This window comes from Onychostruthus taczanowskii, unplaced genomic scaffold, assembly GCF_017590055.1.
Source record: "Onychostruthus taczanowskii isolate IOZ18803 unplaced genomic scaffold, ASM1759005v1 scaffold9, whole genome shotgun sequence".
Lineage (NCBI taxonomy): Eukaryota > Metazoa > Chordata > Aves > Passeriformes > Passeridae > Onychostruthus > Onychostruthus taczanowskii.
In genome coordinates, this window is record NW_024506993.1 from 10,057,441 (window position 1) to 10,077,756 (window position 20,316).

The following is a 20,316-nucleotide window of genomic DNA, read 5'->3' on the forward strand; positions in this document are numbered from 1 at the left end:
CAGTCCAACTCCCTGCAAGGAGCAGTGACGTTTCCAACCCGATCAAATTGCTCGGAGCCCTGTCCAACCTGACCTGGAACGTTTCCAGGGATGGGGCATCAGCCGGCTCTCCGAGCAACCTGTTCCGGTGTTTCATCACCCTCGCTGTAAAACACTCTTCCTCACACCGAGGAAGACCCAGCTCAGACCCATTCCCCCCTCCCTGGCCGCCGGCCCCTCCTCCGGCTCCGCGCCCCGCGGGGCTCGCAGCCTGCCCGCGGCACCGCCCCGGGGCCGAGCGCGGCTCCCATTGAGGCCGGTGCCGGGCCGGCCCCCGCCGCGGCGGGGCCAATGGGGGCGGCGGACGCGGTCGAGCCTCTCCCCGGCCTCCCCCGCCGCGGCCGGGCTCCCGTCATGTGAGGGGGATATAGTACTACGGGAGCGGGGCCGCGCTCCGCACCGCGCACCCGCCTCCCGGGGGAGCTGCGCCCGCCTCCGCCGCTCCGCGCTGCCGGCCGCTCCTGCCTCTGCGGGCTGCTGCTTTGGGCTTGCTGGGGCTTAGTCCTGCGCTTTTATTGCGCGCCTGTGGCTTTTTAAATTTTTCTTTGATTTTTTTAATTACTATTTCTATAGTTATTTTTGCCCTTTTAAATTTTTTTAATTTTTTTTTCTTTTTTCTTTTTTTTTTTTTTTTTTTTTTTTTTTTTTTTTTTCGTGGCTTGGTTGTGTTGTTTGGGTTTATTCCCCCCCTCGTTTTCGCTGTTTTCGCGTTCTTCTGGTCGTTCGTGGCCTTTGCTGCCCCCCGGCTCGCAGAGGAGTTCAGGTAAGGGCGGGATGGGGGCGCGGGGGCTGCGCGGGGCCGCGTCCCTCCCGCGGTGCCTCCGCGCCCGCTGCCGCAGCCCCCCGGGCCGGGGCTGAGCCCCGCTGCCGCACGGCCGAGGCGGCAGATGGAATTCCATCCCGGCTGGGGGCTGTTTTCGGGCTGGAGCGGTGCCGTGCCGTGGAGTGACAGGCGGTGAGGGGGGGTTTGTTCCCGATCATCGCGACCACCCTGGTGGGGGGAGAGAGGGAGCTGGGACCCCCAAAGCCTCCTGAAAAGGGATGGGAGGAAAAAGCAATACATAAATAATAATTTTAAAAAAAACCTCTACAAACGGGACGAACAAACAAACAAACCACGATAAAAAAAAAACCCAAAAAACAAACGCCAAACGAACATGTTTTGCAGCCATGGAAGCCTGGCTGTGCTCGTGCCGAAGTGGGAATTCCGTGTGTGTGTCCCGGCACCCCTTTCCCTGCACAGCGGCTGGTGCCACGCGTTTTTTCGGGGCGCCCTTCGCTGCTGGGGGTGCAGAGGCAGCGGGGTGCGCTCCGCCGGGGCCGCTGCCTGTGCCCGCTGCAGGTGAAGTGCTTCCTCTTGTGCAAGCCAAAGTTTGGGGCTGGAGCGGGATAGTTTTCGGAGAAGAAAGCTTTGGGAATGTTTCTGCAGCTTCCCAGGAGCAACGGGTTTGGAAAAAAACAAACCTGAACACCCCACTGTGCCCGGGGAGCAGCACGGCCACCTTGCGGAAGAGATGAGAGCAAATGGGTTTACTCCTGGCTCGCGGCTTCTTTTTATTATTTTTCTCTCCCTTTGCATTTCTCTTTTAATTTCTTAGAAGCTCTGGGCCTGCTTCATTGCCTTGTTTATGGCTCTGTCTGTGAAGCAGAAGTCAGTCTGAACAGATTTAGAACAAGAGAAAACCCTGAAGAGATTAGTCTTAAAGTAGAAAAAGCTGTGGCAGTAAACGTAGGAAATGACTGTCAGAGTCTCATATATGCTGTGTGATCAGTTGTGCTGGGCTGACTGTCCAGAAATGACAGGCTGGGAAATACATTCCCGTGTTTCAGCAAGTTCCCAGCACTTCACATTTTCATGTTGCTCTGCGTCAAAATATGTCTTCTCTGATTTGCTTTTTGTCATTATCTTTTTTTTTTAGCTGGCGATTAGATGGTCAGGTTTTAAACAGAACAACATGTTTTTGGCAGAAAGGACATCATAACAACCCAGGGAACTCTTAAAAAAAAAAGTTGGAGCCGGTGGTGCTGCCGAACAGCTGCTGTATTTCACTCCAGAAGTGGCTGTTTCCAGTGGCTCAGGCACTGCGATCCCACTATAGGTGCTTACATTTCTAACGTGTTTTCAGCGTTCCTAGAGATGAAAGTGTGTTATGGAAACAGCATCATTAGTTTTCACAGCCTTCACAACCCCGGCTTTTTTTGGTTTTGTTTTCTAATCTTCTGTTTTTGGCTGTGTCTTCAGGCAAAGTAAGGATAAAACTATTTTGCTTGTTAGCCTGGCCTTTAGGAAAAAAATATAGCCAGAGCCCGATCCTGCATTCCAGGCATTCTCCAAAATCTTCTTGGCTGTTCTGCAAGCTTTGAGAGTGCACAGAAAGCAGAACTGGCCCGTAATGTGCCTGCATCTATTTGGCTCTGACAGTCCTCTCTTAAAAAACCTCTGGTTACATCGAGTGACATTGTTCCTTGTCAAAAGAGATGGGAAACAAGCCTGCTGGCTGTTTTCTGCTGAGGTACCGGCCCACAGAAATTGCAAGGGGTTCATTATTGTTTTTTCCCCCCTTGTTTAAGTCCTTATTCAAATTACAGTTAGTTCTATTCCCAGGGAAATATATGGATATTTTGATTTTTGGCTTCCCAACTCTTGCAAGCATTTAAAGAAGCCTTGAACATTTTTTTTTTTTTTTTAAGAGAAGATCACCAACTGCTTTTGGTGCACGCAGAGCATGCCAGCTTTTCTTAGAAAAGCACATGTTGGAGTCCAGATTTCCCTCACAGCCCCATTCTTCAGAAGTTTAAACTGGAATAATACAGACTTTGGAGGAAGAAACAGAAACCATCTGAGGGCAAGTCTTCCTTTCTGCCCTGTGTTTCTCAAGGCAATCACCAGTTTTTGGTGCAAGATAGAAACAATCAGCTTGGGTGAATTCTTACCAGATGCCAATACTAATTTGTCAGAAGCAGATGGTGCTTTCTGTTTCAAAACTGGAATAGCTCAGCTAAGGGACTTCTGCTGGGGGAACTTTATATCAACACAGGGATTTAAAAAAAAAAAAAGTGTGTTCATTTTTTCTGACTCTTCGCTTTTACTATAAGACATGATTATAGGCTAAGGTCACAAAACAGAGCCACTAACCTCTGTTTGAACTTCCTCGTGTTCAGCACAGTAGGTATTTCATTATTGGTTCAGAGGCACAGCTGACTGACAGAAGACACAGACCAGGAAAATATGCAATCTTAGTCTTTCTTTCAACCTGTCCCTGTTTCCTCCATGTGTCTATGAAGGAAGAAGCCATATCTTTAAGAAATATGGCTTCCCCCCCCCCTTCCTGGGAAATGTTAATAAGTGTTGCCAACAGGACAGAGCTCTTTAAGGGTGTTGTGTAAAATACCTCGCTCCGTGTTCTGCAGCACTGAGCATACACACGCCTTTGATTTTTCTCCAGAGAAGGAAAGATGGGGTAAATTTTGGAGATGAGGCAGCAAAGATGCTCTGCAACAGCAGTAACAACCATCCTGTCGCCTGCACAAAACTGGGAGCTATTGACTATTCATGGCAAAGCGTCCAGAGCGCAGCGGCAGAGCCTGTGGAAAATGACAGCGTGTAACAAGATTGACTGGCATTTCCTTCACGCCGGGTCACATGCCTCCTAATTCACACACACACACCAGCTCATAGGCTGATCGAATGACTTCTATCTCTGCAGTCCACATACCTTCCACAGAAAGAGTTGTTTTATTATGCACATGTACAGCTCCGTTTCCAATCAGTCACCTTGAGCAAATGACTGAGGGCCAGTGTTCGCTCCATCCCGAGCCCTCTGCCTTTGCTCTCTAAGGGGCATAATCTCCCTCCGTAAGCAATTTTTGGTTTTTTTTTCCCTCGGGGAGGTGGGGAACACGCAGATGTCCCTCCTGCCTGTCCCTCCCCAGTGGCCTTTCTAGGAAGTTTGCTTGTGTTAGCGGGTGAAGCGCAGGAGAGCCGCGGCTGGCAGCGGCGCTGGGTGGCCGCGCTGCCCGGGGTGGGGTTTGCTGTTGCGGGCTCCTGGCGGGATCCGGGCTCACAGGGATTTGCGGGATGCTGCCCCTCGGGGGCAGGTCGGGATGCCGGGGCCGTGCAGCTGGCTCGGGGCTCAGCTCAGCCCCTGGAGCGGAGGGGTGAAAGCGGCCACCAGCTGGCTGGCAGGGCATGGTAATTAGCTCAGTGCGGTGCCAGCCTTATTAAGGACAGTGCAGGTGATGATGACGTTGGCACACTGATTCATTACATCTGGAGGGGAAAATCCACCTAGTAAATGCTGAAGCACAGTAAATATTTTTGGCTCCTGCCAGATTGATCCTTTCATTATGCTGAACAGCCTATATTTGTAGAACTGAGGAAGTTAAAAATAAGGTTGGTGGAAAGCTACAAGATAGGGAAAGAATTTGCATTTTATGGTCGGCAGCAATAAACTTTTTTTATTTGTTTCTTTTTGGTGGTAAAAATTTCAACACTTTATTTTTTTTTTTCTCATTCCCTTCTTTGGCTCTGGATTTCACTGCTAGGTGAAAGCTTGTTATTTATTTTCTCTTGCTGGTAATATTCTATAAGGGAGCTGTAAATCTGGAGCTCCACACGGTTGGGAAATGATTTCTGACAGCATTCTTTTGCAAATATGTGGTGCAATCCTGCAAACGCTTCAGCCCTGACAGTCCTCGGGGGGTGGTGCAGACGTATCAAAGCTTGTAGCAGCCTGTGTACCCAGGGAGGCTGGATGCTCTGGACTTTCCTGTGGGCTAGAGGGCTTTACGAGTTTCAGTTCATGGAGATAAATGATTAAACCAACTTCTGACTGTTGCTGTTTTGTTTTTCCTGCACTTAGGCTCTCACCTGAACTTTGGCTGCCTGGTATATGCTGTTGGGATATCCATAGGAGATCATCCAGGAATGGTGGATCACTTGCTGCCTACTGATGAATCCTTTTCATCCACAAGATCTTCTCTTGGATACTTTGGGGACATGACAGCAGGCGTGAGGTCCTACCAAATGCTGCCCTCTCCCCTGTCAGAAGATGACAGTGACTCGTCCAGCTTTTGTTCTTGTTCCAGCCCTGACTCCCAGGTCCTCAGCTCCAGCTATGGAAGCACATCCAGTGCAGAAAGTCAGGACAGTATCTTAGACTATTTATTGTCCCAGGCATCTTTGGGGAACACCACTGCATCATGGTGGGACAAAAGGAGACTTCAGCCAATAGTGAAAGAGGAGTACTTTAGGTTGCCTGAATTTCCCGTGGATATGGAAGACTCAGGACCATTTCAGCCCACGCTTGAGGAAATTGAGGAATTTTTGGAGGAGAACATGGACTTGGAGCTCAAAGAAAGACCTAAAAGCGAGACCAAGGACTTGAGAGCTTGCAGCCAGGTTTCTGTTGCTTCGCTGCAGCAAAAAGACCATATGTTACCCAGTACTAGTTTAAAAGAGAGTAAAAATGAGCAGTTGACTAGCTCAACGGAAGGTGGCCAAGCTTCAAATGGAGGAATGACCCTGGAGAATGGAATACCGGTTATGCTCCAAATTCAGCCTGTGCAGATCAAACAGGAGTCCAGCACGAGCCCCACTTCCCAAGGACCAGCACAGGAGAACATTAAAATTGCACAGCTCCTAGTCAACATCCAAGGACAGACATTTGCCCTTGTGCCTCAGATAGTTCAGTCGTCCAATTTGAACTTGTCCTCTAAATTTGTCCGCATTGCTCCCGTCCCCATCGCCGCCAAGCCAATTGGGCCAGGAGGCATGATCCAGGGGCAGACGGGAATCATCATGGGTCAGAAATTTCAAAAGAACCCCGCAGCTGAACTCATTAAAATGCATAAATGTTCTTTTCCTGGCTGCACCAAGATGTACACAAAAAGCAGCCATTTGAAAGCCCACCTGAGGAGGCACACAGGAGAAAAGCCCTTTGCGTGCACGTGGCCGGGCTGTGGATGGAGGTCAGTATTGGGGTGCAGCTCTGTCCAGTCCCCCTTCCCTCTTTTGCTCACCTGACCTAACTTGCTGAGCAAGTAGGTTTGTACTGTGATTTATAAACTGTTTCTATTGCCAGAACTTGTTTGGTTGGTTTGACAATGAAGACCATTTTTTCTTCCTGTTAGGTAACCCAGGGGTTTTGATAAATTAAATAGCACAGCATCACCTGCTGGCACCTGTTTTAGTGTCTTAAAAAAAATAAAATAGTCTGTCATAATTTGTATTTCGTTCTAGAGGGTCAGATTAAGCTTGTTACCACAGGTAAGACCTGGTGTTTGCATTGGTGTGGTTGCAGCACACCAGCCCCAGCAGAGCCGTGGCTGGCACCAGCTGAGGCTGAGGGAACTGAAAGGTTTAGGGCAGAATTGCTGTGCACAGCCCTGTGTGGGACTAAACATGGCCAGTGAAGGGCTGTGATAAGCAAGTATGGTTAAAAGCAGTGTTCTGTGCACTTTCATAGAAAATGCACTCCATCCCACTCCTTCTTAAAATGCTGGCAGTGACACTCTGGCATACTCTGGGTTTTATTCTCTGTCTTGATTCAGAAAAATGCGTGGGTGCCACTCAAAGTTGCAAAAAAGCTGTCAGATGTAACAACATAACCAGAAGGCTGAGGTGGAGTTAAGCATTGCTTGAATGAAAGATTGCAGGTTTGATTGAGAAAATGTTTGGCAGAGGAATTTTAAAAATATTTTATTTTATTTTTAATATGAATTGAAAAATTTAGTCTTTTTAAAAAATATCAGCTTTTTATTTTAAAGAAGCTTTGACAGGTGCCTTCCTCCCTCTTTCCACTTAGCTGTATAACTGGCTTGCCTGCTGGCAAGTGCTAATGTACAGCACCACAAATGATGATGGGAGAAAATACTATCTTAACTACCTCGTGTTAAATTAAATTGAATTTCTTGCAAATAATATGCTGCAGAGCTTCAGTGAGCAATGTCTAATGAGAAAATGGGTTGTGATCATGGGCAACAGATGAGGTAAAAAGTAACAGGAGAATGTTGTGCAAAAATGCAAGTATGTGAGACACGCAGCAGTTAGAGATGGCTGGGTTGGTTTGAGGGAAAAGGTCACAGTGGAGCTGAACCCTCTCTTCTCCAGCTGGACCAGTCTGAAGTTTGTTTCTCAGAAGGGCTGAGGAGGTCAGATGATGGTGGCTCTACAAACTGGTGGTGATTTGTTTCCTTTTGCCTTGGCAGCACCTCTCATGGGCTCAGTTTGCTGCTCAGGGTATCCTCTCACCAAAGCTGCATTTTTCAGCTGATTGGTCCCAGAAACTGCAGGCTGGTTGCTCCCAACCTGCAGGACAGGCACCTGCTGCTTTTGATTTGGTTGGCAGAGTACGTGTGCACAGGCAGCAGATGTGCCTGTGGGTGTCATGCTGGCTTTCCTTGCATGTGAGCACAGCTCTCCTTTTTGTGACAAATGCATGTGGCACGTGAAGGTTTGTCTAATCCACACTGAGATGTGTACCAGCGCTCCCAGGGACTTTTGTGGCTCAGGATCAGGAGCCTGAAGCATTGCCTGTGGATGACCTTCTCCAGCTCTGTCTTATCACAGAGCTGGTGTTCCCCAAGATATAAAACCAAGGGGAACATTTAGGAAAAATATTAAGTGATAAAAGTTGATTAAATTCACAACAGGTGCTTCTCTTATTGAAATGTTGTGGTGAATGATTTGCTTCATTGGCTGCTGATCCCAGAGCCTGCAGCACCCTGAACTTTCAGCCACCACAACTTTTTAAAGATGAGCCCAACAGGAAGGAGAAATTAATCACCTTCATAATGAAGAACATGTGTCTTGTCCACAAACAGCTGCTGCAAAGGGCTTTTCAAACTCTTGTGCTGTTTGTCATGTTGAGTTTCGCAGCCTGGGCTGCAGTCTCAATCCCCAAAACCCCTAAACTTTGGAAGGGCTGTGCTACAAGAGGAGAAGTTTATAGCCAGCAGGAGAGGCTGTGTTTGGGGAGAGGCTTTTGTGCTCACAGCAATCCTCAGCACCAGCCTGAGATTGCTGCACATCCCCTGCATGCTGCTCCACATCAAAGGCCAGACCCAACTGAGCATTGAATTACTCAGTCCCCTTTCATCAATAAACCATGTTTACCTTTTCAGAAGTTCAGTGAGAGCTGTGACTTAAGTCTCACATGACTTAAGTCCACTGCATCTGGCCACTCTGTTTGCTTCCACTTCTACATAATCTCAAATGAATTTAAGTACTAAAACACTGCTGGACTCTGCTTTCCCCCTTTTTCCCTGCATTCTTGTGCTTGTGTATTTATTTTTTCACTGAAGACACTTAAGAGCTGATCTCACTGGAGATAGTAATTTCAAAACCAAAACAAAGTGTTGCCTAGCACAAAGTGCCTGAGCTCAGTGGGAGGGTTAAAGGTTCCTCAGCTCTCTGTACACAATGTTTTAAATTCATCAGGGTTGGAGTGTGCACCCAGCAAACCCTTTTGCTAACCCCTAGCATGGCTGGAGACCCCTAGCCCCTCCCTGATGGAGGCTGAACCCTGCTTGCTTGTGCCCTTCCTAGGCATGGGGCAAGGGCTGTTTTTGGCAGTCTGCAGAGTGGTGCTCATCTGGCAGTGGCCAGTGACCCGTTGTGCTCCCTGGACGGGTCAGGGCACTGATCTGAGTCGTGCCACCTTCTACCTTTGGCACCCCAGCCTCTGGTTAGCACTGCTCAGCTCTTTGGCCTGGGCAGGGCCCAGCAGCTGTGCTATGGCACAGAGCAGGAGAAGCTCCTGCTTCCCCTCCCTGGCACAGAACTGTGCAAAGCTGCAGCGGCTGCAAGGCTGGGGGATGAGGCAATCGCCTTTAAATGCCCCACTGCATCTTCTGGCTGGTGACAGCATGAACCATAAGCTCTGCCTGGTTTGGCAGGGAGGGTTTAAGGGCTTGTAACACGTGTGGCCATGGGCAGTATCACACATGGGGCAGGGCAGGCTTCTTGCTCTGGCTTTTCTTGCTGCTGCTGGGCAAGGGGATGACAGGTGCACAGGAGCTGTGCTGGTTCCTTGTAGGAAAGCTCTGGGGATGGGCAGGAGGGATATGTCTGGAGGCTTCCTCCACTGGAGGAGAGGTACAGTCTGAGTTGGCATCAATGGCTGGTGGCCATGGCAGGGACAGGAGTACCAGGCTAAAGCTATTGACCTTTCTGGCCCCATGAGGGACATAGGAATGTCCCCATATGTCTGGGAGACACAGAACATGTCCAACACATCAGGGAGCTCTCATCAAGGACTTTCTTCAAGGGAGATGTAGTTACAGTCCTTGGGGTCCTGCCAGATAGAAGGATGAAGAAGGCTCTTTTAGTTGCTGTGGGATTTCCCAGATCCCTTCACTTTTCTTTTGAAGGAGGAATCCTTCTGGAAATGGCAGTGACAGAATAGTGAGGTATTCCTTGGGGCTTCCTTTTTTTTTCTTTTTTTTTTTCTTTTGAATTTTGCATTCCACAGTGGATTATTTTCACTTTCTTTGGGTTGCTCTCAGTGCCAGAGTGTGTTGCAGATATTTCACTGCAGAGCCAGACCGCCAGATCCTCCCAGCTTCCTTGTCCTAACCTTTGCGTTGTTTTTTTGTAAACACACAGACAGCTTGAGGTTTATTTCTGTGGGCTCTGTAAGTTGATCTTTCCGTCACTGCTGGGGAACAGTGTTGCAACATTCCTGCCTCTTCAGCTAAGGACATGGTTATGAGGCAGAGTGTATTTTTATCGGATGAACTCATCCAAGCTCATTCCTGACATGTGCCTCTTTCTCCCCCACCATCCGTGTAATTCCCCTCAAAATGCACTTGTGAGGCTCTTGTGCAGGATTAGCCAAGTGCTACTGCACTCCTGGTGCAGATGGTGACCTTAGTGGCCAAGGACATAGGACAAGGCAACCCAGCCACATCTGTTTTTTTTTTTTCCTTTGAAGTCTGTATATAAGAGGATATCTCTTTGCAAAAGTGCTTTTCCTCTTTTCCCTGGATGTGGCACAGCCCTGTTCCTTGTCCAACACAGTCCTGTTGAGGCAGTCTGCACAGGGAGCATCCTACACTCTCCAGGCCCACTCACCATAGCTCTACAAGAGCATCCCTGCAGGGATCTGGCACTGGGACTAGCTCACTGCTAAGGACTTGGGAGAAATCCCTGACCCTGCTGCTCCTGGGTCCAGACTGTGTTTTTGGGAAGCTGTGGCTGAAAGGACCAGGGGTATTAGAGAAAGCAAAAATGCAGGTAGAAGGTATGAAGAGAAACTTCAGCCACAGCCTTTATGAAGAAGAGTCATCCCAGACAAGGAACAGGTGGACAGTTCCATAACAGCTGCCTGTTCATCATGGAGAATTTGACTCTTTAGCCATGAGGATACCAGAGCAACGAAAGGAAGAAAAGCAAGTGAATAGGTGAAAGAATCTCCCCTAGAAATGCACCTGGGACAGATTCCCACACCATACTTTACTTGTGGTGAGTGCCTGGATCAGCTTTCCAGGGGCTGAGTGCTCTCTGGGGAGCACGACCAGCCTGAAGAGCTGCAGCAACTGAGGAAACCATTACCAGCTTTCCCAGTGCCTGTGCCCTGGTCCTCAACTGTTGGCAGGAGATCAGAGCTAATTAAAACCTTTATGTGGAAACTTACTTTTCTTGCATGAGGGATTTATTCATAGGAACCCAGCAGTCCTGTTTTCTCCCTTTCATAAAAATAGTGTATTTGCTCTGTTGGTGATGAGATATTTTGCTCCAGAAGGGCACATTTTTCTACATGTTCTTTCCCTGATTTGTTCAGCTAGTGCCCATGACTTCACTTATTTATTGTAAATAAACAGCTGATACCATTTTTTGCAAGCTCTCTTTCTGTGCTGCTCTTTGTTACTGCTCTGGCAACAAAACACTTAATTGCCCTTTGTCAGGCAGCAAATTTTTTGTACCCATCTGGACAGGGCTGTTTTAGTGTGACATTGTTAATTAACCCTCTGTCTCCTAGTCATGTCCAAAGTGGAAATAGAGCCAGCCCTGCCCTTAAGGCCAAAGGATTAGCTCATTTGGGTTCAATAAAGCCTGTGGGATTCATGGTGGCTATTTGGGGATTTTTCTGTGGAGATGGAAGGTGGAAAATATCTAAAATTCAAAAGACTATGGAATACAGTTTTGGTAATTAAAGGCTCATTCTTGATTTAATTTACCAATGCTAACTATGCAAATAACTATGCAAATGACCGTTGGGACCCACCTGAATTTCAGCTGTTGGGATGCTGAGCATCTCTGGTACTGACTCTTTATTTAGCCTGCAGGAGCACACATGGAAGCCAATTTTTCATCTGGATCCAATAAGTCATGTTGTTTCTAGGTAGCTATGGCTGGATTTATCTGGAATCCCTCTCAAACTGGGTGCAGTTAGGGGTGTCTGTTGTGCTTGTGTCAGTAACAGTGGTTGTTGTCTGTGCTTGAGGAGCCTGTGCTTGGATCTGCAGGGGAGAGATGGTGGGGGTGGCTTTGGAGGGACTGCAGGAGGATCGAGGGCAGCGCTGCTTTTGTCAAGCTGTACCCGTGTCATGGGGTCCAGGATGAGGCTGGTACAAATGCTGCCTCCGTGCATTGCCCTGAGTCCAGGGCTGGCAGCTCTGTGTTCCCATCACTGCTGCCTCCTGTGAGCTGGGACCAGCCCAGCCCTGCTGTGTGTCCCTTTCACCTCCTGGAGTCTCCCAGTGGCCTGAGAGGATTTTTCAACTCGCTGTGACAGCCTTAGCACAATAAACCCCCATTTATCTGAAAAGGCTTCTCCTCTCTTGCAGGTTCTCCAGGTCGGATGAGCTGTCCCGGCACAGGCGCTCCCACTCGGGGGTGAAGCCCTACCAGTGTCCAGTGTGCGAGAAGAAGTTTGCTCGCAGTGACCACTTGTCCAAGCACGTCAAGGTGCACCGGTTCCCGCGCAGCAGCCGCTCCGTGCGCTCCGTGAACTGAGGGCTCCTGCCTCCCCTTCCCGCCGGCCGTCCCGCACCAGCCCACCGCAGCACTTTGCTCACTATGGTTCTAGTGATAATTTATTTGTCACTATGTTTCTAGTGATAATTTATTTGTCTCCACAGAACAGTCAATGCTGTTACTTGACACCACCATGTTTGAGTGCCCCATGTCCTTCAAAGATGATTTGGGAATGAAGCTCTTTTTGGGTCAGGGGAGCGGGGTGCTTCTTCCTTTTTTTTTTTTTTTTTTTTTTTTTTTTTTTAGGATTTTTTTTTCTTTTTCTTTTTTTTTTTCTAAGGATATTATTTTCCTTTCCTTCTATCTGTCTCTCCTTTGCTGCTGCTGCTTCTTTTGGAAATTACAGTGTTTTATTTTTAGCTATTTTCTGCTGCACAGGAAAATGTAAAAGTTGCTTGCTGCTAGTTAATTATAGCCCTGGCATTCCTGAGGGCTTTGCTCATGTACAGGCCACTCATTGTGAGTTTTTATTAAGCTGCTCTATTTGTCCAGTTTGGAAACAGCAAATTCCTTTTGAAATGAAAACAACTTCTTTGTTTTTGGGTTGCCTGAGCCAAGGATTTGTAGGGGCTGGCCATAGGAGGAGGAACAGTGGGAGTTGGGGATAGGGGGAGACAGGGCTTGGAGAGCACTGGAATGTGCCTCCATGCATCTCTGATTTTCCCAGCTCACATTTACCTTTCCCTTGGCGAGGGCTATATATAAATATTTATGTATACATATTAATTCATATATATATATATATATATATATATATATATATATATATATATATATGTGTGTATATATATATATATATATTTAAGCAAAGACACATCCCAAGCAAGCCCAGAAGCTCAGGCTGGATGGAATGGCTTGGAGTGAAGCCTCTGGAACTGTGTGTGTGCTTCTGTCCTGTGCTGCCAAGGGGTGAAAGGATGCCCGGGTTCCAAAGGACACTGCTTTCCTTTGAGGCTGGTCTGCAGCATCACTGTCTTTAGCAGAAGAGCTGTTGTCTGCCCACAAGGCAGCACAAAGGTGTTTGTGAGAGCCTCTGAGCTCTGTTCTGTCTCTGCTCCTGCCCTCTTGTGCCACCTGGGGCGAGAAAGCAGAGCCCCAGCCCTGGGGGAGCCTGGTGGGCGCTGGGCACCCCCACACCCCTGAGGGTCAAGGCTGCCTGGTGGAGCTCACTCTGTTTGCTGGCAGGGTCTGCAGGATGTGCCTGTGCCCAGGGAGGGTGGGAGGAACCACGACCTGGTGGGACAGCGCTGTGAGACCGAGGTCTGGGCGTGATCCTCAGTGCTGCTCCTCTCCCTCCCAACAGCCATGTCAGAGCTCCGTGCAGCTGGGGTGGGAGAATGGGTGAGAACAGCAGCCAAAAGAAACAAATTTGTGTGATAGCTGGCTAAGAAGGGAATTAAAGCAAATAATCAGATGGTAGCAGGCAAGTGATTTTATTTCTGTTTCTTCTTGTTTTGTTTTTCCTTTTGAACTCTGGCGATTGTAAGAAGCTTTAGAAGAAAATAGGATTCAGTAATTAGGAATGATTTTATAATGGATGTTGCATTTCCTTTCCATTTGCAGACGGCATCTGTTTGTCTTTTCTGTTGGCAAAATGGGAAGTAGGAAAGTGTGATCCTAGAGCTAGGCAGAGCAGGAGCCCATGCTGTGTGAGAACGGCAGGTCTGGCTAAAGTGAATGCATTCCTTTTGTCCTCTAGAAATTAATATAAATGAACTATCATCTATTGACTGGTTTATATCACATCCTATGAATGTATGTAAATAAAACTGTACATAGATGCATATCTATATAAAATATCTTTTAATAACGTATCAAATTTGTGTAAATTGGAAACAAAAATACCTATAAAGCCAGTGTACATAAGTTACAATTCTGTATATTTTCTTTTGTTCTTCATAAAAATATATTTACTTTGACAATAAAATGAAAATGGAAATTTTAAATCCCTCCTTGAAATTATTATTCATTAATTTCCTTTATAGCCAGCTCTTTAATCAGGACACTTGAAATTTTGATTCACCTGGATGTAACTTTTCAGGTGCTGTGTAACAGGGAGACGATGGATCAGTTCTGAAGTTATCTTCAGTTTTTCTCATCTCAGAAAGTTCTTGGGAGGCGCGAGATGTCTCAGCTGTCTCTCTTCACTGGAGCCCTCACGCCTTGCTTGGCAGCCACGCTGGGACACAAACGCCTTCCATGGCTCCTGACTGCTGTGGAACAGGTCTACAGATGCAGTAAAATGGTGGTTCATAAAGTAGAGCAAGCAGGTTTTGAAGGAATTCCAGCTTTAGTGGTTAGTGTGGAGGAGGAAGGGCTTCAAATTCTGCTTCAGACTGTGGCGGTGACTAACCCAAGACAAAGGACTCGATTGCCTTCTGCAGTTCCCTTTCTTGTAAAACGGGGATAATAACACATGGCAATGATACTGTGGGACTTAATTTGTGTTTGTGTGATCCTTGGATGGAAGGAGCAAGCAATGAGGCTGGTAGTCACAGGATTAGATTGTTAAAGACAGGCCCAGCATGATGGTCTTGGTGCCAGGGCGCCTCAGTTGGCTCTTCTGTAAATCCCACGCCTGAAAGAGCGATGTGGAGGAGCTGTGCTAGGAAGAATTGCCTCAGGCCTGAGGAGAAGACGCCCTGTTCTGCAAAAGCCATTGCTTCCATTTGTAACAACAGGGGCCTGAACACCGTGCTCTTGTGACCTGCAAGCTGGGACATGCCTTGCACTGCGCTTCTGCTTGCCTTGGCCTCCACTGGAAGAAGAAACCAGCACCACGACTGGTGTTAAAGTCACTTCTGAGTCTCCATGGGAGCAATGGTGCAGTGGGTCCAGATCTTCTCCCAGCAAGAATCATTCTGAGACTAACAGGCACTGAGGGATTAAAGTCTCTCCCTGAAGAACAGCCACCAAAAAGCGCCAGCTGACGAGCCAGGGCTCTCCAGACCCGTGATTATTTTTCCCAGAGAATCCCTTTGAGTCTGGCAAGAGGACTGAGGGATGAGGCAGACTAAGTTCTGTGCAATCCAGGTTGTTGTTACCTCCTGAGGTGTAGCTTGAAGACCAGAGTGCTCAGGACAGTGGTTTTAAGCTTTAATTAGCAAGCCTGCACCAAGAGGATCTGCAATTCCCTTCTGTTCTCACCCTATCCACTTCATCCATTAAACCAGCTGCTTTTTTTAACCAGCATCTCAGTCTCTTCCCTGTCTCACCTGGAGTTCTGATATTGCTGTAAAGTTGGGCAATTCACCCTGCAAGGCCTTTGGGGCAGAAGTTGCTATTTTTCTGCAAGAGGTAATACTTAAAGCTGAAGTGGAGTAATGCAAAATGCCGACTGTTGGAGCACAGCAGGGCAGAAATCTAAGTTTTGTTTTAGCCTATAGTATTTTCCATGAAATGTGTATTCTCTCTCTCTTTTCTTCTCCTTTCTCTCTTGTGTGTTTTAAGTATGGGTTTTGAGTGTGAGTTGTGTGGGTTTTTCTAGTTAATACCTAAGGAAATGTAAGTTTATATAAAAATTGCAATATTTTGCTGAAAAAAGTAGGGCCATGTTTGCTGTGAAAGCAGAGTTAGTTCTGCTTGAAATGATTGATATTTTCAGAGTTTTGACGTAAAATAGTAGAAATTGTCAAAACAGATTTTGATGTTTGTTTCATGTGGAATTACTGGCCTGGCTGGACTTTGCGGATTCATGAGGAAAAAGTGGCCGTGCCTTAAGCCTGACTTAATCCACCGGAAGATAAACATATATTTAAGTGTTTTGATGCCACAACTGGATAAGTTGTCCCAGCTTCAGCAACTCTACACGGCAAAGCACAGCACTGCATGATTATACATATGCCTAAGTCTCATTGACTTCAAACCTCTGTAATTTGGTTTCTGAGGTGTGAGTGGACAGGTGTGCAGAGGAGCAGCCTTCACAAAATGATCGTGATCTGGCTCCTAATGCTTGCCAGAGCTTTGTGTGTTTTTAAAAGGTTTGTGGTCCCTTTGTCAGAACTTTGTCAGAACTGTGGTGGAGGGGCAGTGTTAGGACAGGTAAGGAGCTGTCAGCTGGGGAGGTTGTACTCGAGGTAAGGGCTAAGCAGGAGGAGTAGGAGTTAAGTGATCTTTCTGTGGGGTGACCTGACTTCTGTGACCTGTGGCTAAACATAGTGCAGTGCAGTGATGTGTCCGAGACCGCAGAGCAGCACGGAGGGGAAATGGGAGCAGAACCAAGATGTCCTAAATCTCCTTTGCCCCAGACAGTGGCACAGACCACACACCAGTAACACACAGGAGGCAAACAGTAATAGCACACGTGAGATATCAGATAAGCAAAGAAGGATAAGGACAGGACATAGGTAAAGTCAGGTTGCACTGATAATGTGTGCTTTTGGAAAGGATGCCAAGGGGAGAGGAATGAGATCTTGCTTGCTGGTGTGCCACACGTGGGAGTCACCAAGGTAAAGCTTCCTAGCAAGAGTTCTGCCCCCCTGACCTGTGTTGTGTGGGGGCTTTTTACCCTGGTGGTTTTGAGGAGAGCTGCACCCCTGTGGAAAGCAAACCAGCCCATGGAGCAGGGTGTTGTGATGGAAGGCAGCAACTCTGGCTCCCTGGGGGAGTGCTTGAGTTTGGATCCTGTGATATTTGCAACAGTCTTCTGCTTCCCACCCTCCCTGGGGGTTGTTTTCACTGAAGTCCTTGTGCCAGGAGCCTTCTCCTTGTCTAAATGGCCACTATACATTTAATCCAAACAACCAGGTGACTCCAGCACAAAGGCAGTGGCAGTAATCCAGTGTTAATGATTACCCTGGGCCCCTTGGGTTATGTAAGCCTGGATGTGCTGTACTCGGCTCTCGGCTGGGACCTGCCCTCCCTGTCTGGGAGAAATACCAAGGACCTGCCAACACACATAGAAAGCTCTTTGGAGCCAGCTGGGATTTTCCTTTTGACAGCACCTATGAAACCCGTTATTCACTCAGTTCAGCGATTGCCATGCCATGCTTGCTTGTTATTCAGAGACGTTGCTCTTAAAGAATGAGTTGTGCTAAGCTCCCACTGGCTTCGGCACAAGCCAAAGACAGTGACTGCCATGGCTTATCCAGGGGAAAAATTTCCCAGCTAAGGCAGGAACTGCAAATCCCAACAGGTCTTTGGCTTCCCTTGCTCATTCCTGCTGGGACATTTGTGTTTTTGTCGCTTTTAATCTCTTGTTCCATGAGTCTTAGTTTTGGGGTTTGAAGGTGTGTGATGTGTGAAAAATAGGTATTGAAGAATATTCAAAGGGTTGAGACATAATGCCTCTTCTGGTTAAATCATCCAGATCATGAGGTTTGCAGCTCCTCAGTGCTCAGTGTTTCACAGGTCTAAGCTTTCATCTGCTCTGCCAGATCAGTGCAGGTCTTCCTCCAGCTGGAGCAGGAGCACATCCTTCATCTCTTGCCATGTTCCCTACTATGCTCTACTTTTCTGGTAGTTTTGTGGTTAGGCTGGCTCAAAGCACATGTAAGTACTTGATCTCCTACAGAGATAAGACTGGAGGAACCTCTTAGCTCTTGGAGAAGTCTATTGCAGAGAGCTCTCATCAGCTCACCCATACTGCCTGTGGAACATGTGTGCCTTGGCCAGCATCTCACTGAGCCCCAGACTGCTGTTCAAATCACCCTGAAGACTAGAGCAGCATCTGACAAGGGCTTGGCCATCACGAGAAGAAGGCAGCGTTTGCATCTCTGCCCAAGCACAGCAAGACAAGGTGGAGGGGGAATGAAATACAGGAGTGACAAGTGACTGTTGGGAAGACCAGCTCTCCTCTTGCTCACACTGGTGTGCATCTGGTAACCCTTGCCCTGCTCATGTTGGATTCAAAAGCATGCTGAAAGGGAGAGAAAATAGAGGTGAATGTGGCCTGTAGTTTTTTTGTAAAGGAGCTGAGGAAGGAAAACAGAAGCTGGAGCAAGTAATGGCGTAAGAGGCACTGTTCTGTCTTTTCCAGTAAAAAGAGAGCGATGGGCTGTTTTTGCAGAAAGGGCTCTGCTGGCAGCCAGTGTCAGAGCAGCTGCTGTGCACTGCTCTGGGGCAACAGCAGCTTTACATCAGGAGGTCTAGTGAATAATAACCAGAGGGTTGTGCCTTGCACTGCTGGCAGTCACAAAGAGAAGGGTTTGGGATTGCTCGCTCTCCATCCCTCAGGTCCCTTCCTTGTATGATACTGCTTTTCTCCTGAATCTCTAGCTGATTCTCAGAGTGGACTCTAGAGATTCTTGGCACTTTCCAAAGCAGAAATATTATTTATCCATATAAACCAGGAACGTCCATAAGCAGTCCAAGGCATTCAGTAGAAGGATCTACCCAGGAATTGTTTTGCATGTGACTGAGGGTGGAGTCCAGTAACCCACAAAAAGAGAAGTAAAAAGAATTACTGTTATGTATCTAAAAAAGATTCTGGCATCTGCTTTTCCCACTGAGTCCAGTGGGCCCCAGCATAAGCCCTGTTACTTATTCCAACATTTTGGTTGCAAACACAGGAATTGGGCTATTGGGCTGAAAAGCGTCCAGCCATTTAAAAACTCACCTTCCATAAGGGAGTGACGTGAATATTTTAGTTTGGCTGCTGGCTGCTGACTTTTTCTGAGAAGTCTATAAACAGCAGCCAGGTAGTCTCTCACTTTTTGTTTCTCTGGTGTGTGTTGTTTTTCCATGGACAACATGTTCTGGACCTCAGAGAGTTGGCTGGAGCCAGATTCATTCAGATCCTGTGTCCCTGGTGGCAGATAATGCATCAGGGAGGGCAAAGGGCTTGGAAATTTCGTTATGTCAGAACAGTGATCCTGCAGCCAGCAGGGCTGCAACAACACCCGGGCTGTGCTGACGGTGGCAGCGCTGGAGCAAGCGGCCCCAGGGACCCCTGCCCGTGCTGGACCTCAGCTCCCCTGCGTGGTGGCAGCCCCAGGGACCCCTGCCCGTGCCGCTGGCTCTCAGCTCTGACTGGGACTCTGTGTCCCAATGGAACTGGGAAGGGCACGTGGGCATCCAGGGACAGGGCTGATGTGGGAAGCCCCACGTTCTAATGAGACCTCTGCCTCGGCTGATGTAGGAATGGCCTCTGGTGTGGGCTCACCACTGCTGGAAGTGGCAGATGCTCCTGGGGCAGGTCCACTGTGGCTGCAAGGGGAGCTCAGGGTGATGAGCCATCTGTCCCCTCTCAGAAAACCAAGTTAGTCACAGCTGACAAGTTTGCTGGTAGACTCTCCCACTTGCTCCTTAGGAATTAATGGCACAACTGGAGGGTGTTCATTTACCTGGCACCCAGGACCTTTAGTCCCCTTGCAGGGTATTGGTATTCCAACAACTGATAAATAAACACACGTTAGTAAGGCATTGGGTGGATTTTGTTTGGTATTGAAGCTCCAATTCCCTTCTCCAGCACAGCCCTGCCTGGGCTCCTGAGGACTAACCCCCCACTTGGTGTCCCTGGCACTGCCTGGTAGATAAAACAGGCTTGAGATCAGTAATAGCCATGAAAGTTTAATGTGAATCAATCTCTGTCATGCGTAAAGGAGAAATTACTGAATTAGAATTGGTCCTGATGACTTCATGCAAGTTACCTGATACCCTGTGACTGATCTCTGGAGGGTGGAGGACCATGAATCCAGGGAGAGCTGAAGCTACCTTCCTAGCTTTGCTTCTGCATTTTCATGCCAATCTCATTGAATCAAATTTGCTGTTCTAAATGAATAATGGTATTTGGCAGCTCTCTAGAATCTTCCAGCTGAGTAGCTGAACACGCTTCCCAGTGGGAAATTAAGCCTTTCCTGCCCCTTGAAAAGCAGTTGTCACTTTCACTGTACAAAGTCAAAAAAAGAATTTAAATGATTTGACCAATAGTCCTTGGGGAGCTGTTGAGGAAGTCTAAATGTACCAGTTCCTCCTCAGACCCAGACATCAGCCACAGCTTAATGATTTGGGGTGATTTGGAGCCATCTACACACTGATGTATAGAGGCACACTCAGGGAGAAGTGGGGATGCTTTGTAGACCTCTGGATAGGCTTAAGACTTGCATTAGGTGAAATTCAAGAAATGAGAAACGTTTATTTTGCTGGTGTAGCAGGAGTGATGTTGGTGCAGGTGTGGCCCTTGCAGCTCCTGCAGGACCTGGGGAGCAGAAGGGGAGGAACTTGGCTGTATCTGCTTGTGACTTTTGAGTCATTGCAATGGCCTTGGTGACCTCTGCAAGACAGGGTCATGTTCTTCATCTTCTGTGGAAACTTGCTGGCTCCCACAGCAAGTAGCAATAAATTCAGCTCAGGTTTTT

The 20,316-nt window shown here is 47.8% G+C and overlaps 1 protein-coding gene across 3 annotated transcripts; it reads left to right on the top strand.

Moving 5' to 3' along the window:
• The first annotated feature begins 218 nt into the window (after positions 1 to 218).
• On the top strand, positions 219 to 12,284 carry KLF15 (Kruppel like factor 15). Of its 3 annotated transcripts, none has more exons than XM_041425553.1 (3): positions 219 to 802; positions 4,902 to 6,009; positions 11,830 to 12,284. In XM_041425553.1, exons 2-3 carry the CDS (start codon positions 4,967 to 4,969, stop codon positions 11,996 to 11,998), a joined length of 1,212 nt encoding a protein of 403 aa, XP_041281487.1. In that variant the 5' UTR covers positions 219 to 802; positions 4,902 to 4,966; the 3' UTR covers positions 11,999 to 12,284. The 3 variants fall into 3 exon arrangements, with proteins under 3 accessions (XP_041281487.1, XP_041281488.1, XP_041281489.1); XM_041425554.1 differs by lacking the exon at positions 219 to 802 and adding an exon at positions 3,818 to 3,895; XM_041425555.1 differs by lacking the exon at positions 219 to 802 and adding an exon at positions 3,934 to 4,432.
• Positions 12,285 to 20,316: the final 8,032 nt, after the last annotated feature.

Coding starts and splice junctions, on each gene's coding strand:
- KLF15 (XM_041425553.1), top strand. CDS start 4,967: ATGGTGGATCACTTGCTGCCTACTGATGAATCCTTTTCATCCACAAGA. Junction 6,010..11,829: donor TGGCCGGGCTGTGGATGGAG/GTCAGTATTGGG, acceptor CCTCTCTTGCAG/GTTCTCCAGGTCGGATGAGC.